This window comes from Pseudophryne corroboree, chromosome 1, assembly GCF_028390025.1.
Source record: "Pseudophryne corroboree isolate aPseCor3 chromosome 1, aPseCor3.hap2, whole genome shotgun sequence".
NCBI lineage: Eukaryota > Metazoa > Chordata > Amphibia > Anura > Myobatrachidae > Pseudophryne > Pseudophryne corroboree.
This window is the reverse complement of record NC_086444.1, coordinates 639,898,457-639,920,965: the sequence shown is the minus strand read 5'-3', so window position 1 is coordinate 639,920,965 and position 22,509 is coordinate 639,898,457. Positions and strand designations below refer to the sequence as shown.

The 22,509-nt window shown below is 50.1% G+C and overlaps 1 protein-coding gene across 1 annotated transcript; it reads left to right on the top strand.

Moving 5' to 3' along the window:
• The first annotated feature begins 18,769 nt into the window (after positions 1-18,769).
• On the top strand, positions 18,770-20,548 carry LOC135040960 (uncharacterized). The gene has a single exon (XM_063954903.1). The coding sequence runs from the start codon at positions 18,770-18,772 to the stop codon at positions 20,546-20,548; it is 1,779 nt and encodes a 592-aa protein (XP_063810973.1).
• Positions 20,549-22,509: the final 1,961 nt, after the last annotated feature.

Below are 22,509 nucleotides of genomic sequence, written 5' to 3'. Positions count from 1 at the left end.
ATACAATATTAACTAATTACATTCATTCTATCTAGCGGCGCACGGCTAATCCCTATGCGCATTTCACTCTATGTTGGAGCTTCGTCAGGGCTCTAGTGACCGGCGCCCACCTCATGATAAGTTTATATAGGGAGAGGGAGCAAGTAAGAACCTATTATATTTTTCATAGCCAATCCGTTATACGTGCTGGGGATTTTCAAATCCCCAGTCCGTTGCCGCATACCTCAGCGGCTCCGTCCTACGGCGATGCTGATTAGCTCCTCAGCGTGTGCACACAGGTGCACTCAATAATCCTATTTCCATGTGATTTCTATATACATATAGGGGGCCCTGTATTCTGGATATATAATAATCATATTAATATAACAGTATGTATGTTGTAGATTCCACCACATTAATACTTTTAAGTGGGGTAACATATAGTATATTTGGCATTTATGTCTAAGAGGGGAATAATTAATAATGTAGTGATATATGTACACATGAAATAAAATTGAACATTATAGATAAATTCAGGGTCCTTGGTTCACAATATATCAGTTCCAGAGCTGTATATCCATATAAACAAAGAGTTATATGATTTCTTGTTGTATTTGAACATATAAATGTGAGGCGGCGGGCGGCAGCGCGCCGGAGTACGGAGGAACGAGGATCCGAGAGGATCCAAGTTCCTCCAATCAGCGGCTCTGGATTTGAAAAGGGCGCCGGACGCGAGCCAATCGCTGCTCGCGGCCCGGCGCCCAATGAGGAGTCGCCGCGGCGGACCAATGGGAGTCCGCCGCATCATGGCTCCGCCTCCTCCCAGCGTCTTATATCAGGCGCTGGGCGGCGGCGGAGCTCAGTCGTGAGCCGGAGCGGAGAAGAGCTCCAGAGGACCCCAGGAAGACGCGGGCGGCAGCGGAAGAAGCGGCACCAGAGGAGGCCGAAGCCAAGCCGGGAAGGAGCAGAGGAAGACGGGACGGTGCCGGAAGAGGCGGCCCAGCAGCGGAAGATCGGCGGAGAGTGCTGTGGAGAGAGGGAAGCAAAGAGCTGACGAAGCTCCCCTCTCCAGCCTCTCCCACCGGTCCGGGTAAGAGGCCTTGGGCCTGCACCACGCTCCTAAAGGCCCTCCTCCCTAGACCACCAGGTGTTCGGGCACTAGGCCCGTGGGCACATTCAGGCCCTCCCGGCCTGTGGGCATTTAGTCGGGCCCTCCCGGCCCGTGGGCGCTAGAGAGTCAGTGCGTCTGGGTCCGAGGCCACGCGTAGTCTGGGATCCCCTCGACCCGTGGCCCAGACCCGATCACTGCCATCCGGGGGGTTCGGGCGTTAGGCCCGAGTCGCCCTCTGCCACACGGTAGGCGGGCACTAGGCCCGGGGGGTACGTTCAGGCAATAGGCCTGTGGGAACATTAGAGGGCATTAGGCCCTAGAGTATTTTGGCCACCAGAGGTACATCAAGGTGACCCTGGGTATTAGGCCCAGGTCACCCTACTGGTAAGTTAGGCGGGCACTAGGCTCGTGGGTGAAGTCAGGTCTCCGGCCTGTGTGCAGCTAGGGGGCACTAGGCCCAGGGAATAAGTCCCCCGAGGTATTTAGGTAGTTAGGCCTGAGGCCCGTATAAGGGAAGGTACAGGAGGTGGGTAGGCCGTGCGGTGCCCACCCCCTTCCTCCTGCGGGTAGGGATTTCAAGGGACAGCACCGTGTTATGTTGTATTTCGATGTGTGATGTTACCGTGCAGGGCAAATTGTTGTTATAAAGTTTGTGCATAGTTGTGTTGCACCACTTACACTTAGGCCAGTTTGAGGGCTTGTTATGAAGTTAGTGTAGCGGACGCACACTAGATTAGAGTTAGGCCTTGCACGGCTGTTTTTCTCCTTGCCTCCTTACAGGGACCTGTAACTGGAGAAGATCGGAGTACAAGACGTAAGACGGTGAGTAACAACGGTCTGAGCGTTTTGTCCCTGTGTGTGTTTCTTTCTATCTCCCTTCCTTCAGGGCAACGGTGAGCCTTGCACGGCTGTGCAAGGCGGAATTTCCACCTGGTGCGAAAGTGCCGATAGGTGAAATTCGGGCTCTGAGGCGGACGCCGGTGATGACCCCCACCTAGCCCGAAGGAGCGATTTTCTTCAGCCACGTAGGGCGTGCGGTCCACGGTTTGGGGGACGGTATTCAAGAGTTTCTCCCTCTTAGGTTTTCTTGTCTCCGGGTCGTCCAGAAGAGTTTCCAGGACAGTCGAGGGTTCTGGCACCTGAGAGTGAGAGCGTCCGGCGTCCGGTAAGTGGTACGCCTACACCTGCACGGCAGCAGGCACTATACGTCCCGGCGTTGCCCTCTCACATTTGGCGTAGTCGGCAGGATGTCGAACGCAGAGAACGTCGCTCCTCCGGGAGCGGGGAACGACGCCCCTCCGGGAGTAGAGAGGAAATTCAATTTTGGACAGGCCCTGACACATACCCCTCGGTATGATGGTCAGAACATGCCGTTGGCAGACTGGAAGAAAAGACTGGAGGGAATCATCCAGCTGTATGGGGTGCCTCCATAAATGCAGCTACACTTGGCCTTGAATACGCTGGATGGAGATGCCTGGCGATCGGTGATCCTTGTTCCGGAAGAGGAGCGTAAGACGTTGGACGAGATACTCTCGATCCTCGAAGGTACCTATGGGAACACCGCGTCGGCGGTAACCTTGCGTCAGCAACTGTTCAATCGATTTCAGAGGGAGGACGAATCCATACCCCAATTTGCTAACGCGCTGCAGGACATGCTGAGCGAAATTACACGGCGCGATCCGGAAGGTCTGGGGTCCTTGGTCAACCCCAGCCTGATGTTGAGGTACCAGTTTGCGTTGGGCCTCCGGAGTATTCCCATCCGGCAGATTCTGTTGGATAAAATCGCCAGCGATAAGAAAATGACCTTCCGTCAGGTCCAAGTGGAGGCGGTCGCTAGGGATCGTAATGCTAATTTCGGACCTTACGCCATGGCCCCACAATGGTTGGCACCGGTGTCCGCTGTGGCCAGCCGAGAACCCAGTCCCATGGAAGCCTGTGTCCAAGATCTGAAGGCGGCATTCACCAAAGTCACTTTGGAAATGAAGGCAGAGATCTCCCAGTTGCGGGATGAGGTACAACAGGCATTTCAGCAGGTAGGGAGAATATGTGAAGCTGAACATCGAGAGGAGTCCCTGGGAACAATTCGGACCGGTGGTCAGCAACAGATCGAGTTACCTCCCCACCAGGAGATGGTCCTCCCCCTCAAGGTGCGGACTCACCAACATCTGGAGGGGTTAGAAGTCATGGTGGAACCCAATGGATACTTCGGAATGGACTCGGGGGTCATCCTGGCCCGAACCCTGGCGATAGTGAGGGACGGCCGGGTGTTGGTTCGGCTGTGCAATCTTCTGGACGAAAGAAAAAGAATCCCGGCGGGAGCAACTATTGCCAACATAACGGCTGTCACCAGGGACGGAGTGTCCGGGGGGCGGCAGGTCTTGCTGCATACGGACGAACCAGGATCCCGGTCCATGGCGGTGAGCCTGGATAAGTAGGAAGTACCCAGTACGGATTGGTGCGGTCGGGTTATTAGGGAGCAGATGGATGTCTGTCTGGACGAATGTAGCCCCAGTATGGTGCTGAAGTTGGAGCATATGCTGTGGGAACGACGGAAGGCGTTCTCCCGATATGAAGAGGATTTCGGATATACGGAAGATGTGAAACATGATGAGATACGCACTGGAGAGAGCCCTCCAATCCGTGAGAGATATCGTCCCATCCCACCCAAACTCTACCAGGAAGTCAAGAAAATGTTGCGGCAGATGTTGGATAATCAGGTCATTCGTGAGAGCAAAAGTCCATGGGCTGCGCCCATCGTGTTGGTGCGGAAGAAGGATGGTTCCATTTGGTTCTGCGTGGATTATCGGCGGTTGAATAGCAGTACCGTGAGGGATGCTTACCCGTTGCTTAGAATAGAGGAGTCTTTGGCGACCCTGGGGAATGCTCGGTATTTCTCCATGCTGGACTTGGCCAGTGGGTATTGGCAAGTGGCGGTTAGCCCGTCGGATCAAGAGAAGACCGCCTTCACAACTCCTATGGGACTGTTTGAATTCCTGCGCATGCCCTTCGGGCTCACCAATGCCCCGGCTACATTCCAACGGATGATGGAGAGATGTTTGGGAGATTGAACTTCGAAGCCCTGCTGATATACCTGGACGATATCATAGTATTCGCCCCCACTCTGGAGGAACATTTGGCGCGCCTGGATGTGGTGTTGCAGCGCCTGGAGAAATATGGGCTCAAGCTCAAGCCCCGCAAGTGTCATCTTTTGCAACCAAGCTTGGAATACCTGGGACATGTAGTGTCCCGAGAAGGAGTCTGCCCGACGCCGGGCAAGATTTCAGCAGTCCAGGACTGGGAGACACCCACCACTACCACCGAACTGCGCGCGTTTCTGGGGTTGGTTGGATACTATCGGCGGTTTATCAAGGACTTTGCAAAAATCGCGGAACCCTTGCATACCCTGCTGCGAGGGTTACCCACTACTAAGAAATCGCAGGTAGTGGCCTGGGGTGAGGCACAGGAGAAGGCATTTTGGCGCCTGAAAGAAATGCTCACGGAGGCTCCGGTTCTGGGATATGCGGATTTTGAGAAGCCATTCCTGCTCTATACCGATGGCAGCCTACAGGGATTGGGAGCAGTTCTCTCCCAAATACAAGATGGCCGAGAACGAGTGATCGCCTATGGGAGTCGAAGTTTGAGGGAAACCGAGCGGAACCCGGACAACTACAGTTCCTTCAAGTTGGAGTTGCTGGCTGTAGTCTGGGCCGTGACTGAGAAGTTCGCCGAGTACCTGACCGCTACCCATGTGGAAATATACACGGATAACAACCCCCTGGCCTATCTGGAGACTGCAAAACTGTGCGCCCTGGAGCAGCGTTGGGTAGCCCGGTTGGCAAAATTCAGCTATAAAATACACTATCGCCCAGGGAAGAGTAACGGGAATGCAGATGCGCTGTCGCGACACCCTGTGTCCATGCCCCCGACCCCGAGGTACCGCGAGGACGAGGATACGGAGGTCCCAGACTTGACCAGGATTGAGTGCCCAGGTACACTGGAAGGGTCACGAGTGCTTGAATGCGCTGCCCTGCTCCAGAATACTGAACTAGAGTGGGCTTCTCTACAGCAGAGTGACCCAGGGCTGGGCGTCATTCGGCGATGGAAACAGAAGGAACATTGGCCTAGCCAGTGGGAGAGGAGTCGGCTGACCCCCTACTGCCGGAAGGTCCTGCGGAGTTGGGACCGATTACTCATCCGCGGCGGAACACTGCGTCGACAGGTGTATCTCCGACACGAACTCAGGAGGGTGGAGCAGATTGTGGTGCCGGAAGTATCCCTCCAGGCACTGGTGACAGAGGCGCACGATGGCGGAGCCCATTTAGGGGTAGCAAAGACCTTTCAGTGGATACAGCGCCAGTTTTTCGCCCCTCATCTATGGACATTGGTGGAGAAAGTGTGCACGGAATGTCGGAGGTGCGGGGTGGTCAAACCGAACGAACAGCATGCACCAGTACATACCGTTCAGACGAGTCGTCCCCTGGAGTTGTTGATGATTACGTTCTGATTGGGGAGTCCGTTAGTGGCCATCAATATGCCCTGGTCATGACTGATCATTTCACTAAGTTCACGGTAGTGGTCCCCACCAGGGATCAGACGGCGGAGTCCGCAACCAAATCCATTGTTGAGCATTTTGTCCGGCAGTTTGGGTGCCCTGAGAGGATTCATTCCGATCAAGGGGCTTGCTTCCAGGGGAAGTTGATGGAACAGCTTTGTCGACTTTACGGGATGCAGAAGTCCCGTACTACGCCGTATCATCCTCAGGGAAATGGTGCCTGCGAACGTTTCAATCGGACTTTGCTCAAAATGTTGCGGGTCTTGGAGGACACCAAAAGACGGAGGTGGCCCGAGTATGTAGCCGAGCTGGTATGGGCCTACAACAACCGGGTCCACAGCACCACTGGGTACTCCCCCTTCTTTTTGATGTTTGGTCGTCCAGGGCGGGAAGCACAGGATTTGCACTTGACCGAGTTTCGGGAGGAAGGAGGATTGCTGCCAACCGATTGGGTCGCCGAACATCAGCAGCGGTTAAAAGTGGCTCACGAAGTGACTCGGAAGAGGATAGCCGACCACACTCATACACCCCATAGGACTAGAGGAGCAGAGCCTTTTGACGTGGGACAGCGGGTGCTGGTCCGCATGACGCGGCCGGGCGGCAAGCTAGCGGAGAAGTGGGAGGTGCGACCTTATGTTGTCCGGAGGCGCCTCACCGAGGAGGGCCCGGTGTATCAGGTGGAAGCAACAGATGGGTCTGGTCGGTTGAGAACCCTTCACCGGGATATGCTGCGTCCTTGTAGGTTCCCAGAAGACGTGGGGGTTGAAGGTGCCCCCGGTGTGAACACGGCTCCGTTGCCTGGGGATGACACCGTATTGGCATCTTTGCCCAGAGTGACTGACCTGGATGAAGATTGGTGGATCCCAGTGGTTCCGTCTCATGACAATAGCCTCCTGGATACTGGGGCCCCCCGGCCTGGGTTATCTCCCTTGCCTCGGCGATCTCAGTGCTCCAACCGCGGTGTGCCTGGTCCTCGGTATGCGGACCCGGAGTATATCTGGTCTCAGTCTACCTTTGTCGGGACTACAAAGGACAAACGGGGGGGAAATGTGAGGCGGCGGGCGGCAGCGCGCCGGAGCAGGAGGAACGAGGATCCGAGAGGATCCAAATTCCTCCAATCAGCGGCTCCGGATTTGAAAAGGGCGCCGGACGCGAGCCAATCGCTGCTCGCGGCCCGGCGCCCAATGAGGAGTCGCCGCGGCGGACCAATGGGAGTCGCCGCGTCATGGCTCCTCCTCCTCCCAGCGTCTTATATCAGGCGCTGGGCGGCGGCGGAGCTCAGTCGTGAGCCGGAGACGGAGCGGAGAAGAGCTCCAGAGGACCCCAGGAAGACGCGGGCGGCAGCGGAAGAAGCGGCGCCAGAGGAGGCCGAAGCCAAGCCGGGAAGGAGCAGAGGAAGACGGGACGGTGCCGGAAGAGGCGGCCCAGCAGCGGAAGATCGGCGGAGAGTGCTGTGGAGAGAGGGAAGAGGCCTTGGGCCTGCACCACGCTCCTATAGGCCCTCCTCCCTAGACCACCAGGTGTTCGGGCACTAGGCCCGTGGGCACATTCAGGCCCTCCCAGCCTGTGGGCATTTAGTCGGGCCCTCCCGGCCCGTGGGCGCTAGAGAGTCGGTGCGTCTGGGTCCGAGGCCACGCGTAGTCGGGGATCCCCTCGACCCGTGGCCCAGACCCGATCACTGCCATCCGGGGGGTTCGGGCGTTAGGCCCGAGTCGCCCTCTGCCACACGGTAGGCGGGCACTAGGCCCGGGGGGTACGTTCAGGCAATAGGCCTGTGGGAACATTAGAGGGCATTAGGCCCTAGAGTATTTTGGCCACCAGAGGTACATCAAGGTGACCCTGGGTATTAGGCCCAGGTCACCCAACTGGTAAGTTAGGCGGGCACTAGGCTCGTGGGTGAAGTCAGGTCTCCGGCCTGTGTGCAGCTAGGGGGCACTAGGCCCAGGGAATAAGTCCCCCGAGGTATTTAGGTAGTTAGGCCTGAGGCCCGTATAAGGGAAGGTACAGGAGGTGGGTAGGCCGTGCGGTGCCCACCCCCTTCCTCCTGCGGGTAGGGATTTCAAGCGACAGCACCGTGTTATGTTGTATTTCGATGTGTGATGTTACCGTGCAGGGCAAATTGTTGTTATAAAGTTTGTGCATAGTTGTGTTGCACCACTTACACTTAGGCCAGTTTGAGGACTTGTTATGAAGTTAGTGTAGCGGACGCACACTAGATTAGAGTTAGGCCTTGCAGGGCTGTTTTTCTCCTTGCCTCCTTACAGGGACCTGTAACTGGAGAAGATCGGAGTACAAGACGTAAGACGGTGAGTAACAACGGTCTGAGCGTTTTGTCCGTGTGTGTGTTTCTTTCTATCTCCCTTCCTTCAGGGCAACGGTGAGCCTTGCACGGCTGTGCAAGGCGGTATTTCCACCTGGTGCGAAAGTGCCGATAGGTGAAATTCGGGCTCTGAGGCGGACGCCGGTAATGACCCCCACCTAGCCCGAAGGAGCGATTTTCTTCAGCCACGTAGGGCGTGCGGTCCACGGTTTGGGGGACGGTATTCAATAGTTTCTCCCTCTTAGGTTTTCTTGTCTCCGGGTCGTCCAGAAGAGTTTCCAGGACTGTCGAGGGTTCCGGCACCTGAGAGTGAGAGCGTGCGGCGTCCGGTAAGTGGTACGCCTACACCTGCACGGCAGCAGGCACTATACGTCCCGGCGTTGCCCTCTCACATATACAGTAGTATCATTGCTGCAGGCAGATGTTCCTGAACTCTAGAATCTTTTAATTAAATACCTGTTTGTTTCAAATATATCCACTTAATCTTAAACTATGAATATATTAATGAGAATAAGTTCAAAACATTTAAACAATATCTATAATGTTCAATTTCATTGGTTTTTGGGAAGAGTGCACCCATAGAAACTGATCCCCTTTTCCTTACCCTGTTTTGTACGTATTTTAGGATCAGTGGGTAGCACCAGTCTGTAATTATTTATCTGTAGTATATAGTTACTGAGAGACTATATCCCTATATCCCTATGACCACCATCTATTATAAAATGAATTAAAAAACTGGTGCGGGACTTCTTTGTCTTTTGGATCAGTATATTCCCCATCCTCATCAGTAGAATTATACAAAATATTAGTGGATTGTGAGGAAGAAGCGGCCCACTTAGATGACCAATTGACCCCAGAGGGGTGTGGGGTAGACTTTTGTCTAACCAAAGATTGATTTCATTGTTGCATGTGGGTAGACAGAGTGTCCGCCCAGGGTGTATAAACTACAGGGACAATATGTGGCTGTAATGGCACAAGAGGTACCACAGGGGGCGTAAAACATGTCACAAGCGTATTCAGCATAATTGAGAACCCTGCCCAAGGTGGTTCCTGATTGGCCACAGGTGCTGCGGGCTGACTGGGAGATGTATGGCACCCAGTGTCTGAACCATCAGCTAAAACTTCCCCCTCAGGTAAATCCTTGGTGCAAGAACTGCATTATGCAGAAGCGTCCGCGGATTTCCCGCCATGTATGGCAGACATTATAGGGAATGTAGCCTTAGAGCATTAGAGTACAATATAGCCAAACAAACACAATACCTGCAAATAACCTCCTGATTTATGTGACAGTAAATACAGGACACAAACAGAGAATTAAAGTGGTATAAGGTGACTGAAATACACCGTAAAAAATACCAAACAGTATATAACTGTGTAGTACTAAATAAATATATATATATATATATATATATATATATGAAACCCTGACACACCTAGCCCCCCAGGGTACAGAATATAGTGATAGCAATAAGTGAGATACACTAGAATAAAATCCACACAGCAGCTACAGGCACACTCAGTCACAGGTACAATGCAGAAGTTATTACAGATAAACAATAAAACTGCACTGGACAAATAAAACTACATAAATATATGTATATATAGATATAACAATGCACAGTAGATACTGGATGTATATCAAAGAATACTTGTACTAAATATTCAAGAAAAAGTACACTTGTTCTTAACTAACACTGTCTAAAAATGACATGTAGAATACTTAAGTATCTGAGACTGCAGTCCCAGAGATCAGTCGCATCTACTTGTAAAGATGGTGCCAAAATCTCAGTCATGGAGTGAGGGAGAATGAAATGCAGCTCCAGGGCATGAACACCAGCAGTAAATGGCGACCGGAGCTGGAGGAGGGGCTACAGGACAGCGCCTTATCCCCTATGCTGGTCCTCACCACCAGGTATTCTGGAGCCTATGTAAAAGGGATTATTCAAAATACGACCTGTGCTCCCTCACCATGGTGGATATAGTGGGGTTTCTGTGCAGTACAGTGTCCATGCCAGCGGATCGGTCCATCTCCTGGGACCGCAATTAACTGGCGGCTCCCACCTGGGGGACCCTCTTACCTCCTCCCTGATGTGTAGCCACACGATCCTGGAGAGCGTCAGCGGTGGTGTGTCCGAGGACCGGGGCACCTTCGCTGTAAGTACACGGGAACCGGCCACGGGAATTTGCAGCGCTGCTGGTGAGGTGGATAGAGCCACAGCACAGCATGTCATAATGACATAAATAGTGCTGCGGTCCTTGTAGTCTTCTTAAAAAGCTCTTTTCAGGGCTGTCTAGCGCAGCACCACCTGTTAAGTGACCTGCAATGCAGGCACCAACTTACAAACTGAGCTCCAGTGTCTGGAGGCGGGGCTATAGAGGAGGAGGTGCAATGCATCCTGGGAACAGTCAAAGCTTTAGCCTGTTGGTGCCTCAGATCAAGATCCAACTCTACACCCCGATGTTTCCCTTTGGAACCCAGTGCACCTTGCAGAAAGATATTTAACTGTGGTAAGTCTACCATTAATCAGTATGTGGGTGCACACGCTGCTCCGATTGCAGTTCGCCTTATATAGAAACACAGAATTTGATAGCAGATAAAAACCTATTGGCTCATCTAGTCTGCCAGTGTTCCCTGCTACAGAAATATTTTTTCTTAGGTTGGAGGGAAATATAAACAGTATTCCATGAGAATAATTTAAACATATTAATTAACATCACATAGAGACGATACATTGCGTATATCTTTATGATCTTGGATGGGGACACACAACTACTACTATTGTTTATTGAACTAAATATAATCATTTGAATATCCACTTGACACACAAAATCAGTCAAGAAAAAAGTGTTAGACAGTGGATCACTGTCTGTCTCCATTCCCAGCACTAGAGGCAGCTTCCCTGCTCTATTGTTTTCCCTCCTAGTGTTAGCTTAGTGCACAGACTGAGAGAGTTCTTCCTGGGAGAGACAACTGCACTGATGTGCAGCTTCTGCTCTCCTCAGTGTGTGACCTTGTCTACCCTGCAGCCGCATCCTGTGTTCTGAGACACTGTGTTACCGCTGTACTGCTTCACATGTATACTGTGAGTTCCTGCTGCTGCGGAACATCTTCTATATACAGTACTATAAGCTGTTATCTGAATAAAGCAATCATCCTGGTTAAGTGCGTTGTGTGGACTAACATCCCCATCTGACACCGCAACACTTTGCCAACAAAAAGTACCATTTCTAGATCTTATGATATACACAAAGAAGGAATGCTATCCACTGACCTTCTTAGAAAAGAAACATCCACCAACACATTACTGCATGAAACAAGCACCCATTTCCCCACTACAACAGAAAATATACCAAAGCTGGAATTCTCACAGATTTGAAGAAATTGTTCTGATGAAGATCAATTTAAAATACAATGTTCTCTCACAAAGACTGAGGAGAATACAATACTGAATATATAAAAAAAAGCACACAGAGGGCGTTGCCTGGTAGCCATTCTGTACGGATGTGTGCAAGAGAGCTCAGAGACACAGCCACATTTTCTGCTTCCCCTCCTCACTGCCCATGCTTCATTGCCCCTCTAAAAGTGTACCGTGTGTGTTTGTGTTGAGGATCGCTGAGACGGGGGGAGTCTATACACCTCTTTGCAGATTGTGGCCTCACCTCTCTGGACTGCCCGCAACTCTGAGACACTGCTGCGCTGGAGGGAGTGTCCCCTGCCCACCACTTCCTCCCTCCTGGTGTCCACACTTACCGTGTCTGCCGGAACCTCCTGCACTCCCCAATGAGCCACGGCATCACCTGCCATCTTTGCTCCATCAGGCTCTCCCCGGCTACGATGAATCAGGTGAGCTGTGCCCCAGGGATGGAGCACTGATACACAGCCCACGTTCTGAGCTGGGAAATCTCAAGCCCCACAGTGTCACTGGCGGCCTCTACACACAACGGACACACCATACTTTCAGCCTCTCAGTAACACCAGCAGCCTCTGCCTTCAAGGGAATCCCCATACACACATTTTCAGAGGACTTCCTGCCTGCTATTTGGTCCCTGCTGACATGCTATTACTGTTGATCTCCAGAGATTGGAAAACTGCAGGAATATAGCTCCTCTCCAGCCTGAGGTTACCCCTGTGACCCTTTCCCAGTTTCACATGTCAAATAGTGTTTTATATTGAATGACTGTGGTGCACCTGCTGTCCGTTCACATGATAAGGTCACCTTCATGTGGTTGTTTCCTCTATTTGTTTATTACATCTGCTTCACACTTACTTTCACTATTGAGCACATCTCACTGTTCTGCACAGGATCAGATCATACTTCCCACGGAGACTAATTGAGGTCCTTAATACTCTCTAATATTCTCCGATGCAGTATTGCAGCCATATGTGTTACGACCTGATGAGCACATGATCGGCATAGCCGATCCCGTGGCTCTCCGCACCGTATTAAACATGTCATATTACAACGCCAATAGCTACCTGAGGCTAGGAGAGGGTCAACCCGCAGTGATGATCCAATCTTTCCCAGGTACCAGATGTTAACTGAGTGATGTCTGTCTTCTCTCTAGACTGCTTGCTCCTTATTGTATAACTTTACTTTAATGGTGAGGAATAGAAGATCCAAAACTAAACACGAGGGTACTCCGAAACACACAGGGGGTTCTATGTCTGAAAGGCGGCAGTATTTAACAACTCCTACTCCAGAAGTAGTTCCCAGCAACATTCCATCCCCCTCTCCTGCTCCATCTACATCATCTGACGGCCTGTCTGCCACTGGGGACGCTACACCTTTGCCGCCTCCATCTCTGAACAGAGAGTTAAGCGAAATCCTCACTTACATTAAGTCGATACCCACGAAAAAAGATTTCCAGGCTTTAGAATATTCTTATCTACAATCAAGCAGGAAGTTTCGACTTTACAGACCGACATGTCCCAGCTTGGAATCAGGATTGACACCTTGAAAGATCACAAGACAGCAATAGCGGATGCTTTTACTCAACTCACCAAACTTCTGAAATTAATTTGCTGAAAGCGCGATTGGAAGATTTGGACAATCGCGGTAGAAGCAACAATATCAGAGATTGGGGTCTCCCGAAAGACATCTCACAGTCTAGTCTGACAGACGTCCTCACGAATATTTTTGGTGAACTCCTAGGCCTACACCAAAATTCAGTTCAACAGAGCGCATTGTGCTTTGAGACTTATGGGGCTTGTCCACATGCAAACCACGTGACATCATATGTCGCCTCCACTATTACACTCAAAAAGAAGAAATTTTGAGGAAAGTTTGTCACTTGAGGGTAATGGAGATTAGATACAACTGTACCCTGACTTTACAACAACAGCGGGCTTTGAGACCCTTCACTGACACCCTCTGAAACTTGACCTGAAATACCGTTGGGGTTTTCCATTTTCCTTACAGGTCACTCATAACGGTAAAGTGCTTACCCTCTATAAGCCAGTGCATTTGATTTTTTTTTCACTTCATTGGCATATCCTTGATAGCTCTTCCTGATTGGGAATCTTATCATTCTCAGCCAGAGTTGCCAACCCTCAAGTTTCAGAATGATCTTTGGCGACAAGCTCAATCATCTAAACATCGAGCCAAGTTGTCTTAACAGCCAACCTCCTCTGCAGTGACTTGATCTACTTACATATTATATTGGTTGGTTAGATGACTTATAGTTTTTGCTTAGCTTTGCATCACAACCATGATGGGCTGACGTACATTGTTTTCAGTGGAGATAATATCATTATGACATATATGTTGCCTGTTTGTGTATTAGACATTTGTTTACCTGTGTTTTTTCCTTAACGAGATTTACTAGATCTGCCTATAATAATTTCTCCTAGGTCAGTGAGTCTCAAATTACCACTACTCTAGCCTTATTACCATACCTATCAATTTCTAGATTTACATGTTTTAACTGTTTATATGCCCTTTTTTTTTTTAGCTATGGCACTCTGGTTTATTCATTTACTATTGTAAAATTATGGGTTGTCACCGCTGTTGGCCCCTCTTCACACCGCCATTATGCTGCACTTGTTACAATACTGGGCTGGGAGTAGACAGGATTCCTCATCTAATCCAATTGCAGGTACGATTCTCTTTTTGCTTTTCTTTCTACCACAGTTCTTTATCTGTTTATGCTGTGTATTTTTCTATGTAATATCTCCTATATATTTGCCTACATCTGTGACTCTGTGCCTCTGCCTGCCCGTAACGCTGGGTGGAGTCACAGGCCTGTCTGGGGCGGAGCCACCTGCTACTGACCAGTGGCTACAGCACAGGGAACCAGCATTGGACGGACACCCCACTGAGCAAGGTAGCACACACCCTTCCCTTGCTTTCACCACCACAAACAGACACTAACCCACACTCCGCTAACCCCCCTCCCTAGCTCCCACCTGCAGCTTCTCAACGGCCGCAGCATGGGACACACTCGCACACCCCTCCCCGACCCAACACACGCAGCCTCCACTTACTTAAGGTGTTTGGGAGGCCTGTCAGATAGGGGAACGTATGGCTAGCAATAAAACCCCATTTATAAATCACACAGGGAGCCCACAGTGATTGTCCAGCGGATCCGTCACTGGATCCGCTGTCAATCACTGTTGTGGGTGCGGCGGAAGTGCGCCGGTCGGCTTGGGTGCTGGCGGCGTGGGTGCGGCCGGCGTGGGTGCGGACAGCGGGGGTACGACCGACGTGGCTGCGGCCGCCGTGGTTTCGGCTGTGCGCCCGCCGTCAGTGCGGCTGCAGGTGCAGAGTTGGAGAAGCGGAGCGGAAACCCATTTAAAAAATGGCGCCTCCGCGTCATTTTTGAAATTTAAGATGGCCGCCGCGAGCCAATCACGGCTCGCTGCGTCATCGCTCCGCCCCCTCTGGCTGACTTATATAAGTCAGCGCGAGGGAGCGGCCGTCAGTCCGACGGCGGAGGAGGAGCGGCGAAGAGCTCCTGAAGGAAGAAGACGGCTGAAGTCGGCGGCTATGCAAAAGAGCTTAGCAGCCGCCGCCCACCAGGTGAAGACGCTGGAAGCCCTGGGGAAGGCCGCGGCCATGCAAAAGAGCTTTAAGGCCGCCGCCTCCCAGGTGAAGACTTCGGAGAAAGACGCAGGAAGCCCTGGGGAGGTGGCGCCCCCCCAGGTGAAGACGCCTGAAGCCCTGGGGAAGCGGCGGCCATGCAAAAGAGCTTAAAGGCCGCCGCCCCCAGGTGAAGACCCTGTGTAATAAAACTTATTTGGCAAGAAAGTGGTGTTTTTATTTTAATATTTTCTTTACAGGTGGCCACCAGGTGCCAGCGGCCCATTTAGGTCCGGGCATGCTGGCACTTGTGGTTCTCCAAGTGCCAGCATGCTGGGACAGGCTTGCTGGGACCTGTAGGCCACCTGTAAAGAACAATATTACGCTTCTTTACAGACGGACTACAGGTGCCAGCGGGCCCATTAGGTCCGGGCATGCTGGCACTTGTGGTTCTCCAAGTGCCAGCATGCTGGGACAGGCTTGCTGGGACCTGTAGGCCACCTGTAAAGAACAATATTACGCTTCTTTACAGGCGGACTACAGGTGCCAGCGGGCCCATTAGGTCCCGCCAAGCTGGCACTTGTGGTTCTCCAAGTGCCAGCATGCTGGGACAGGCTTGCTGGGATCTGTAGCCCACCAGTAAAGAACAATTTACCAATGAACCCCGCACCCACCGCCACCAGGGGTGCGGGGCATAGCACTGGGCTATCAGCCCAGTGCTGGTTATTGCTCGGGAGAGGACCCCATGTTTATTTTATGGAGTCCCCACTTCCGAGGAATTCCAGCCCTGGGCTGACTAGCTTGGGGGGGGGGGGGGTTGATTAATGCTATGGCAGGGGGACCCCATACCGAGTGTCTCCCCTACTATGGTATTACCCCTCCCTGGCTGGTTCTGCCTGGTGCTGGTTTTATGAGTCAAGGGGGGCCCACGCTTTAAAAAAATTCCCTTACCCTCTATGGGGTGGGGGGGGGGGTTACCTGCTTGTGCCTCCCCAGCCACTCACCTCACCCCACTGCTCAACAGCAACCTCCTCCACTATCTCTGCTACCGCCACACGCAAAACCCAAACCCGCAGCACGGGACACACCCGCACCACCCACCCAGACCCAACACACAAAGCCTCCACTTACTCCCCTCCCCACCTCTAACATGAAGCAGGAAACGCCACCCGCAACTACCTGCGCTGTCGGACTCCAACACCCTCCCTCTACAGCAACCTCCTCCACTCTCTCTGCAGCCGCCGCCTCCCCAGCCACTCACCTCACCCCACTGCTCAACAGCAACCTCCTCCACTATCTCTGCTGCCGCCACACGCAAAACCCAAACCCGCAGCACGGGACACACCCGCACCACCCACCCAGACCCAACACACGCTGCCTTCACTTACTCCCCTCCCCACCTCTAACATGAAGCAGGAAACGCCACCCGCAACTACCTGCGCTGCCGGACTCCAACACCCTCCCTCTACAGCAACCTCCTCCACTCTCTCTGCAGCCGCCACACGCAAACCCCAGGCACCCCCAACCCCAACACACCACACCCACACTACCCTAACCACCCTACACACCTCCCACCTACAGCTTCTCATCACCCGCAGCACAGGAGCAGCCCGCAACCCCCACCCCACTACCAACACACCTACCCTCCCCTAAACCCCCTCCCCAGCTCAAACCTCCAGCCCCTGTACGGGAGCAGCCCCCACACCCAACATCCAGCCTCCACTAACCCCCCTCCACACCTCCCACACACACCACTCACCACATCCATCCTCCACTAACCCCCCTCCCCAGCTTCCACCTCCAGCCTGTCATAACCCACAGCACGGGGGCATCATACACGCCCCAAATCCACCCACTCACCACATCCAGCCTCTGCTACCCACCCTCCCCAGCTCCCACCTCTATCCTCTCATAACCCAGCCCAAGAGGCCCCACCGCACCCCACAACCCCAACCCACCTCATCCACCCTCTCATCTGCCGCAGCATGCAAACAGCCTGCACCCCCCACACCTATTCACAATATGGAGCCTACAATAACCCCCCTCCCCAGCTGCCCACTCTCACACACACACCCTACACCAATTTACCACATCCAGCCTACAATAAGCACCCTCCCCAGCTACCTCCTGCTGCCTCTCAACAGCCCCAGTACGGGAGCCACCCGCACCTCAAACCACCACACCCACGCTGTCTATGCCCAACACACTTTAACCACTTTTTAACACACACATTCTACAAAATCCTTGCCTTTGCAAACCACAGGTAACACAATTTTCAGACACTATCCTCTACAATATACCCTCTTCCCTAACAACAGTCTACTGTCCACCCTTGCTACACTCCTCACCACACTGCATGTAACTAACATAATGCTACCATTCACTAACACCCTGCCTTTCTATTACATAGATATTGTAAACACATGAACACTCTACATAAACTATCTACCCAACACTTTCCACTCATTACACTGTAAAGCCAACCAAAATAAATAGCCACTCCTTCACTTTCCCCTCAACTATACAAAAAACATTACACCCTACGCTACCCTATTTACTTCCCAACAAACTGTGTGTCTATATCCTCTTCCAAATGCACTCACAATACATATCCCCTTACATCTCCATCATTTCTATATAGCGTTCCACACCAACTTCTTTGCATTTTACACCCTCACTATTCTTTACTACCAGCTGATTTTACTATCTATATATTCCACATCAACCCTTCTTCCAACCATTAACAAACATTACATAAATACACTTTCCATACATTTGCCTCTCCTTCACCCAACTTACTCAACTCAAATAACTATCACCAGTAACCCTTTTTATGTACACTACACTAGATTGCTATGAATTTGGATGAGGATCCCGTCTTACGAAAAAAACGCAAAAACAAAGAGCGCCAAGCAAGATGGCGAGCCAAACAAAGCCAAGCCTCGCAAGCCACATTTTCTGCAACGACGCCAGTACCTCCCCAAACACATAATATCCAAAACATCCAACAAGCAACAACGCACACAAAAGCCAAAGCTGCATCTCAACAAGCCACACTCCTAAAACAGACATTGGAGACAACCAAACTAAAAAAAAAAAAACATGCAGACTCTCAACGCCTTCGCCGTCACAACCAAACATATACACAGGGTCAGTCACGGAGAACTAAAGATGCACTCAATCACAAACGTAGACTCCAAGAAGAAACACTGGAACAATCCACAGTACGCCGCAATGCACATGCTAATTCTCAGCGGCGGAGCCTTGCTACCCAATCTGTTAGCAAAACTAAAGCAAGACGTTTAGCAGATGCACAACACCAGCTCACAATTCGAAAGCAAAACACACACATTCTACATAATGTGGACATACCTTTACAAGACCAGCAAGTCACCACACACACTTGCGGACCATTCAACATCATGTGCCAGTTCTGTGGATCTCGAAATTTTCTAGCAGAGCGTCCATCCGATTTTAAATTCACAAGCTGCTGCCGCAAAGGCAAACTTCAGTTGCCAAAACCACAAGACATAAATGGAGTGCATTAACACTATCCACAGTTTCTATGCAACTTACTATCGGACACAACTGACCCCAACCACAATCATTTCCGTGACAATATCCGATCTTATAACAGTGCTGTTTCCTTTGCATTAATGGGAGCAAAAATTGTTAGTTTACAAGGAAAAGGCCCTTACGTGTTCAAAGTACACGGCCAGACATATCATCGCACTTCCCACCTACAGCCTGTTAATAATCATACACCCCAATTCGCACAACTATACGTTATGGACAGCACACAAGCAGCCAACTTTCGGGAGGAACATGTCGCCAATGATGACTGTCGGCCCAACATCATGGACACCATTGACCGTTTTTTTCGCACACACAATCGCCTTGCTCATAGCTATCAGCTTATTCGGAACATTCATAAACAACAGGTCCAACTTGCTGCTGAAACAGGACAACAGGTTCCAGTCGTTAGCATGGCCCTCAGACGGGATCGCCACTCGGATTACAGACGATACAACAAACCCACATCCAACGAAGTTCCAATGATCTTTGTCAACGAAGATGGAGAACCACCATTCCATCGCGACATCAGAATATATCCAATAAATCCTGACGATCCAAACCAACCATTTATTAACCTTAACATTCTAAGCCCAAACATGGATCCTATGACATATGCTCTTCTTTTCCCTTATGGCGAACCTGGCTGGCAACCTAATTGGCACTGTGCTTCTTATAATGGAGCACAACTCAATCCAAAACGCACCTATGTTACCATGTTGCAGTACAAAGCCGCCTTAACAGCCATTAGAGATGAATTCAGCCCCATAATGTATGCGGGAAAATTAACACAACAGTGGTTAGTCGATTCCTATCTGCAGGTAGAGGCTAATAGATTAAACTACATTCGACACAATCAAAAACGCTTGAGAGCAGAACAGTATCAGGGACTAGCTGACCACGTTGCAAACATGGCAGACCATAATCACATTGCCGCTGGGGTTCCCATCATTCTACCATCTACCTTTGAAGGTTCACCAAGACATATGTGCGAACGTTGCTGTGACGCCATGTCCATTTTTGCAAAATGGGGAGCTCCAGATGTTTTTGTTACTTTCACCGCTAATCCAACTTGGCCCGAAATAATTGACAGCTTAAGGCCAGGCGAACACACTTCAGATAGACCTGACTTAGTTGCACGCGTGTTCAAAATTAAACTCGATGCACTCATTGATGACCTAACCAAACATAGCCTTTTTGGACAGGCACAAGCCTTTGTCTATACCATTGAGTTTCAGAAAAGAGGCCTTCCACACGCTCACATACTGCTTGCACTGAGAGCAGAGGACAAATTTACCACTGCTGAAAAAATTGATAAAATTGTTTCTGCAGAAATACCCCATGTGGGACATCTACTTTTGCGGCAAATCATAACCCGCTGCATGCTACATGGTCCATGCGGCACAAACTATCCACGCGCGCCCTGTATGCAAAATGGCAAATGTACCAAGCAATTCCCAAAACATTTTAATGACAACACCCTCATACACCGTAATACATATCCTGTATACCGACGTCGCCCTACAGAAACAGTAGAGGTTCGAGGCGTACTTATGTCCAATCAAAATGTGGTACCATACAATCCATACTTAGCCCTAAAGTACAACGCACACATAAACGTGGAAGTGTGCACTTCACTGTACGCTATCAAGTACATCTACAAGTACATTTTTAAGGGCTTTGATTGTGCAAATGTGGTCATAACACCAAATGGTCAGCCAGAGCAACAATACAATGAAATACAAAATTTCATTGACTGCCGCTATGTAAGCCCTCCAGAAGCTATTTGGCGATTAAGAGAATATGTAATGCACGATCGCTCACACGCTGTAATAAGATTTCCAGTACATCTACCTCACCAGCAAACAATCATCTTTGAACACGGTCATGAGGAAGAAGCCCTCCTTGCAGCCCGAACAGGCAGAACAAAACTAGAATCTTGGTTTGCACTAAATGAACATGATGCACATGCACACCAATGGCTGTACACATAAATTCCACATTACTACGTTTATACACGTGGTAATTGGGAAAAAAGACAACGTGAGAACATTGTTGCCAGAATGTACACCGTCAATGTGAAAAATGAAGAACGCTTCTACCTACGCATTTTACTTCTACATGTTCCCGGTGCAATCAGTTTCCAGGCATTGCGCACAGTCAATAATGTTGTGTGTGAAACCTTTAAAGCAGCAGCTTTTGCACAAGGACTACTTGCATCCGATGACGAATGGCATCACTGTTTAACCGATGGAGCCACTTACCTTATGGCTAAACAGTTAAGGGAAATGTTCGCATACATCTGCTGCTTTTGTCAGCCTGCTCAACCACTCAGATTGTGGGAAAATCACATAATTGATCTGACTGTTGACTTAATGCAACACAATTCTGAAAACATTGCCCAAAACAACGCACTACATGACATCAACACAATCCTTCAACAACATGGATTATCCTGTTCTGTGCTTGGCTTGCCAACTCCTACGGGAAATGCACCAGCACAACAAAAATATAATCTCATTGAGGAAGCACACGAAGCTCAGAAACTCATAGCAATGCTCAACAACCAGCAGTTACATGCATTCAACACAATTATCATGGCAGCGGATAACAGCCATGTTACCAACCATTGCTTTTATCTGGATGGGCCCGGGGGCTCTGGTAAAACATTCCTGTACACCACACTCATAGCATACATACGAGGAAACTGGCAAATTGTATTGCCATTTGCAACCACTGGCATTGCAGCTACCTTACTCAAAGGAGGACGCACTGTTCACAGTGGCTTTAAACTTCCTGTCCCACTTCTTGATACCTCTGTTTCTTCACTGCGCCTAACTTCACCAGAAGCTGATGTATTACGTAAATCAACCCTCATCATAATTGACGAAATTACTATGCTTCCAAAACATGGACTACGCCGTATTGACACACTCCTGCGTGACATCATGAACATCAACACACCATTTGGAAACAAAATCATCGTTTTGGGAGGAGATTTTTGACAAACACTTCCTGTTGTTGCCCGAGGAACCCAAACCGATATTCTAGAATGCTGCATTAAAGCAAGTCACCTGTGGAAACATTTCACTCATCTCACTCTTACTACCAACATGCGCACCGAAGGACAAGTTGAACACAATAAATGGCTTCTACAAGTTGGTATGGGAACTCTGCCACCAATATCCAATTTCACCGACAATACCACCATTCTAATACCACAACATATGGTCACAACAGACGATCTAATAGAAACCATTTTTAAAAATGCAAGCCATATGTCGGAGGAGGACCTAGCAAAACGAGTCATTATTGCACCCACAAACGCTCACACTCTCGACATTAACCGCAAGATTATTGATTTACTAGGAGAACATGGCACCATTTATTACAGTGCAGATTCTGTTGTCACTGAAGATCCAAACGATACTTTAAACTTACCCATTGAATTTCTCCACAGCCAAACACCTTTAGGAATGCCTCCAGATGTTCTGCTCTTAAAAAAAGGCGTTATTATAATGCTTTTACGCAACCTTAACCCACTGAAGGGATTATGTAACGGAACACGCCTAATTGTCGAAAAACTAGAACATCACTTCATAACGTGCAGAATTCTATCAGAGTGCAACAGAGGCGACGTTGTATTTATTCCACAAATTGATTTAGCTGCCAATGATACGACATTACCATTTATCCTACACCGTAGGCAGTTTCCGGTCATTCCCGCACACGCAATCACCATAAACAAATCTCAAGGACAAACTTTTGATCACGTTGGCATTCTTCTTCAAACAACAGTTTTCTCACATGGACAACTGTATGTTGCATTATCACGCTCTCGCAACGAACATCACGTCAAACTACACATTACACCAACAGACCAACAAGGACAGCTCCTGGGTGACGACCGTCACTTTACCAAAAATGTTGTTTTCAATCAAGTGTTTCAAATGTA

Coding starts and splice junctions, on each gene's coding strand:
- LOC135040960 (XM_063954903.1), top strand. CDS start 18,770: ATGGACAGCACACAAGCAGCCAACTTTCGGGAGGAACATGTCGCCAAT.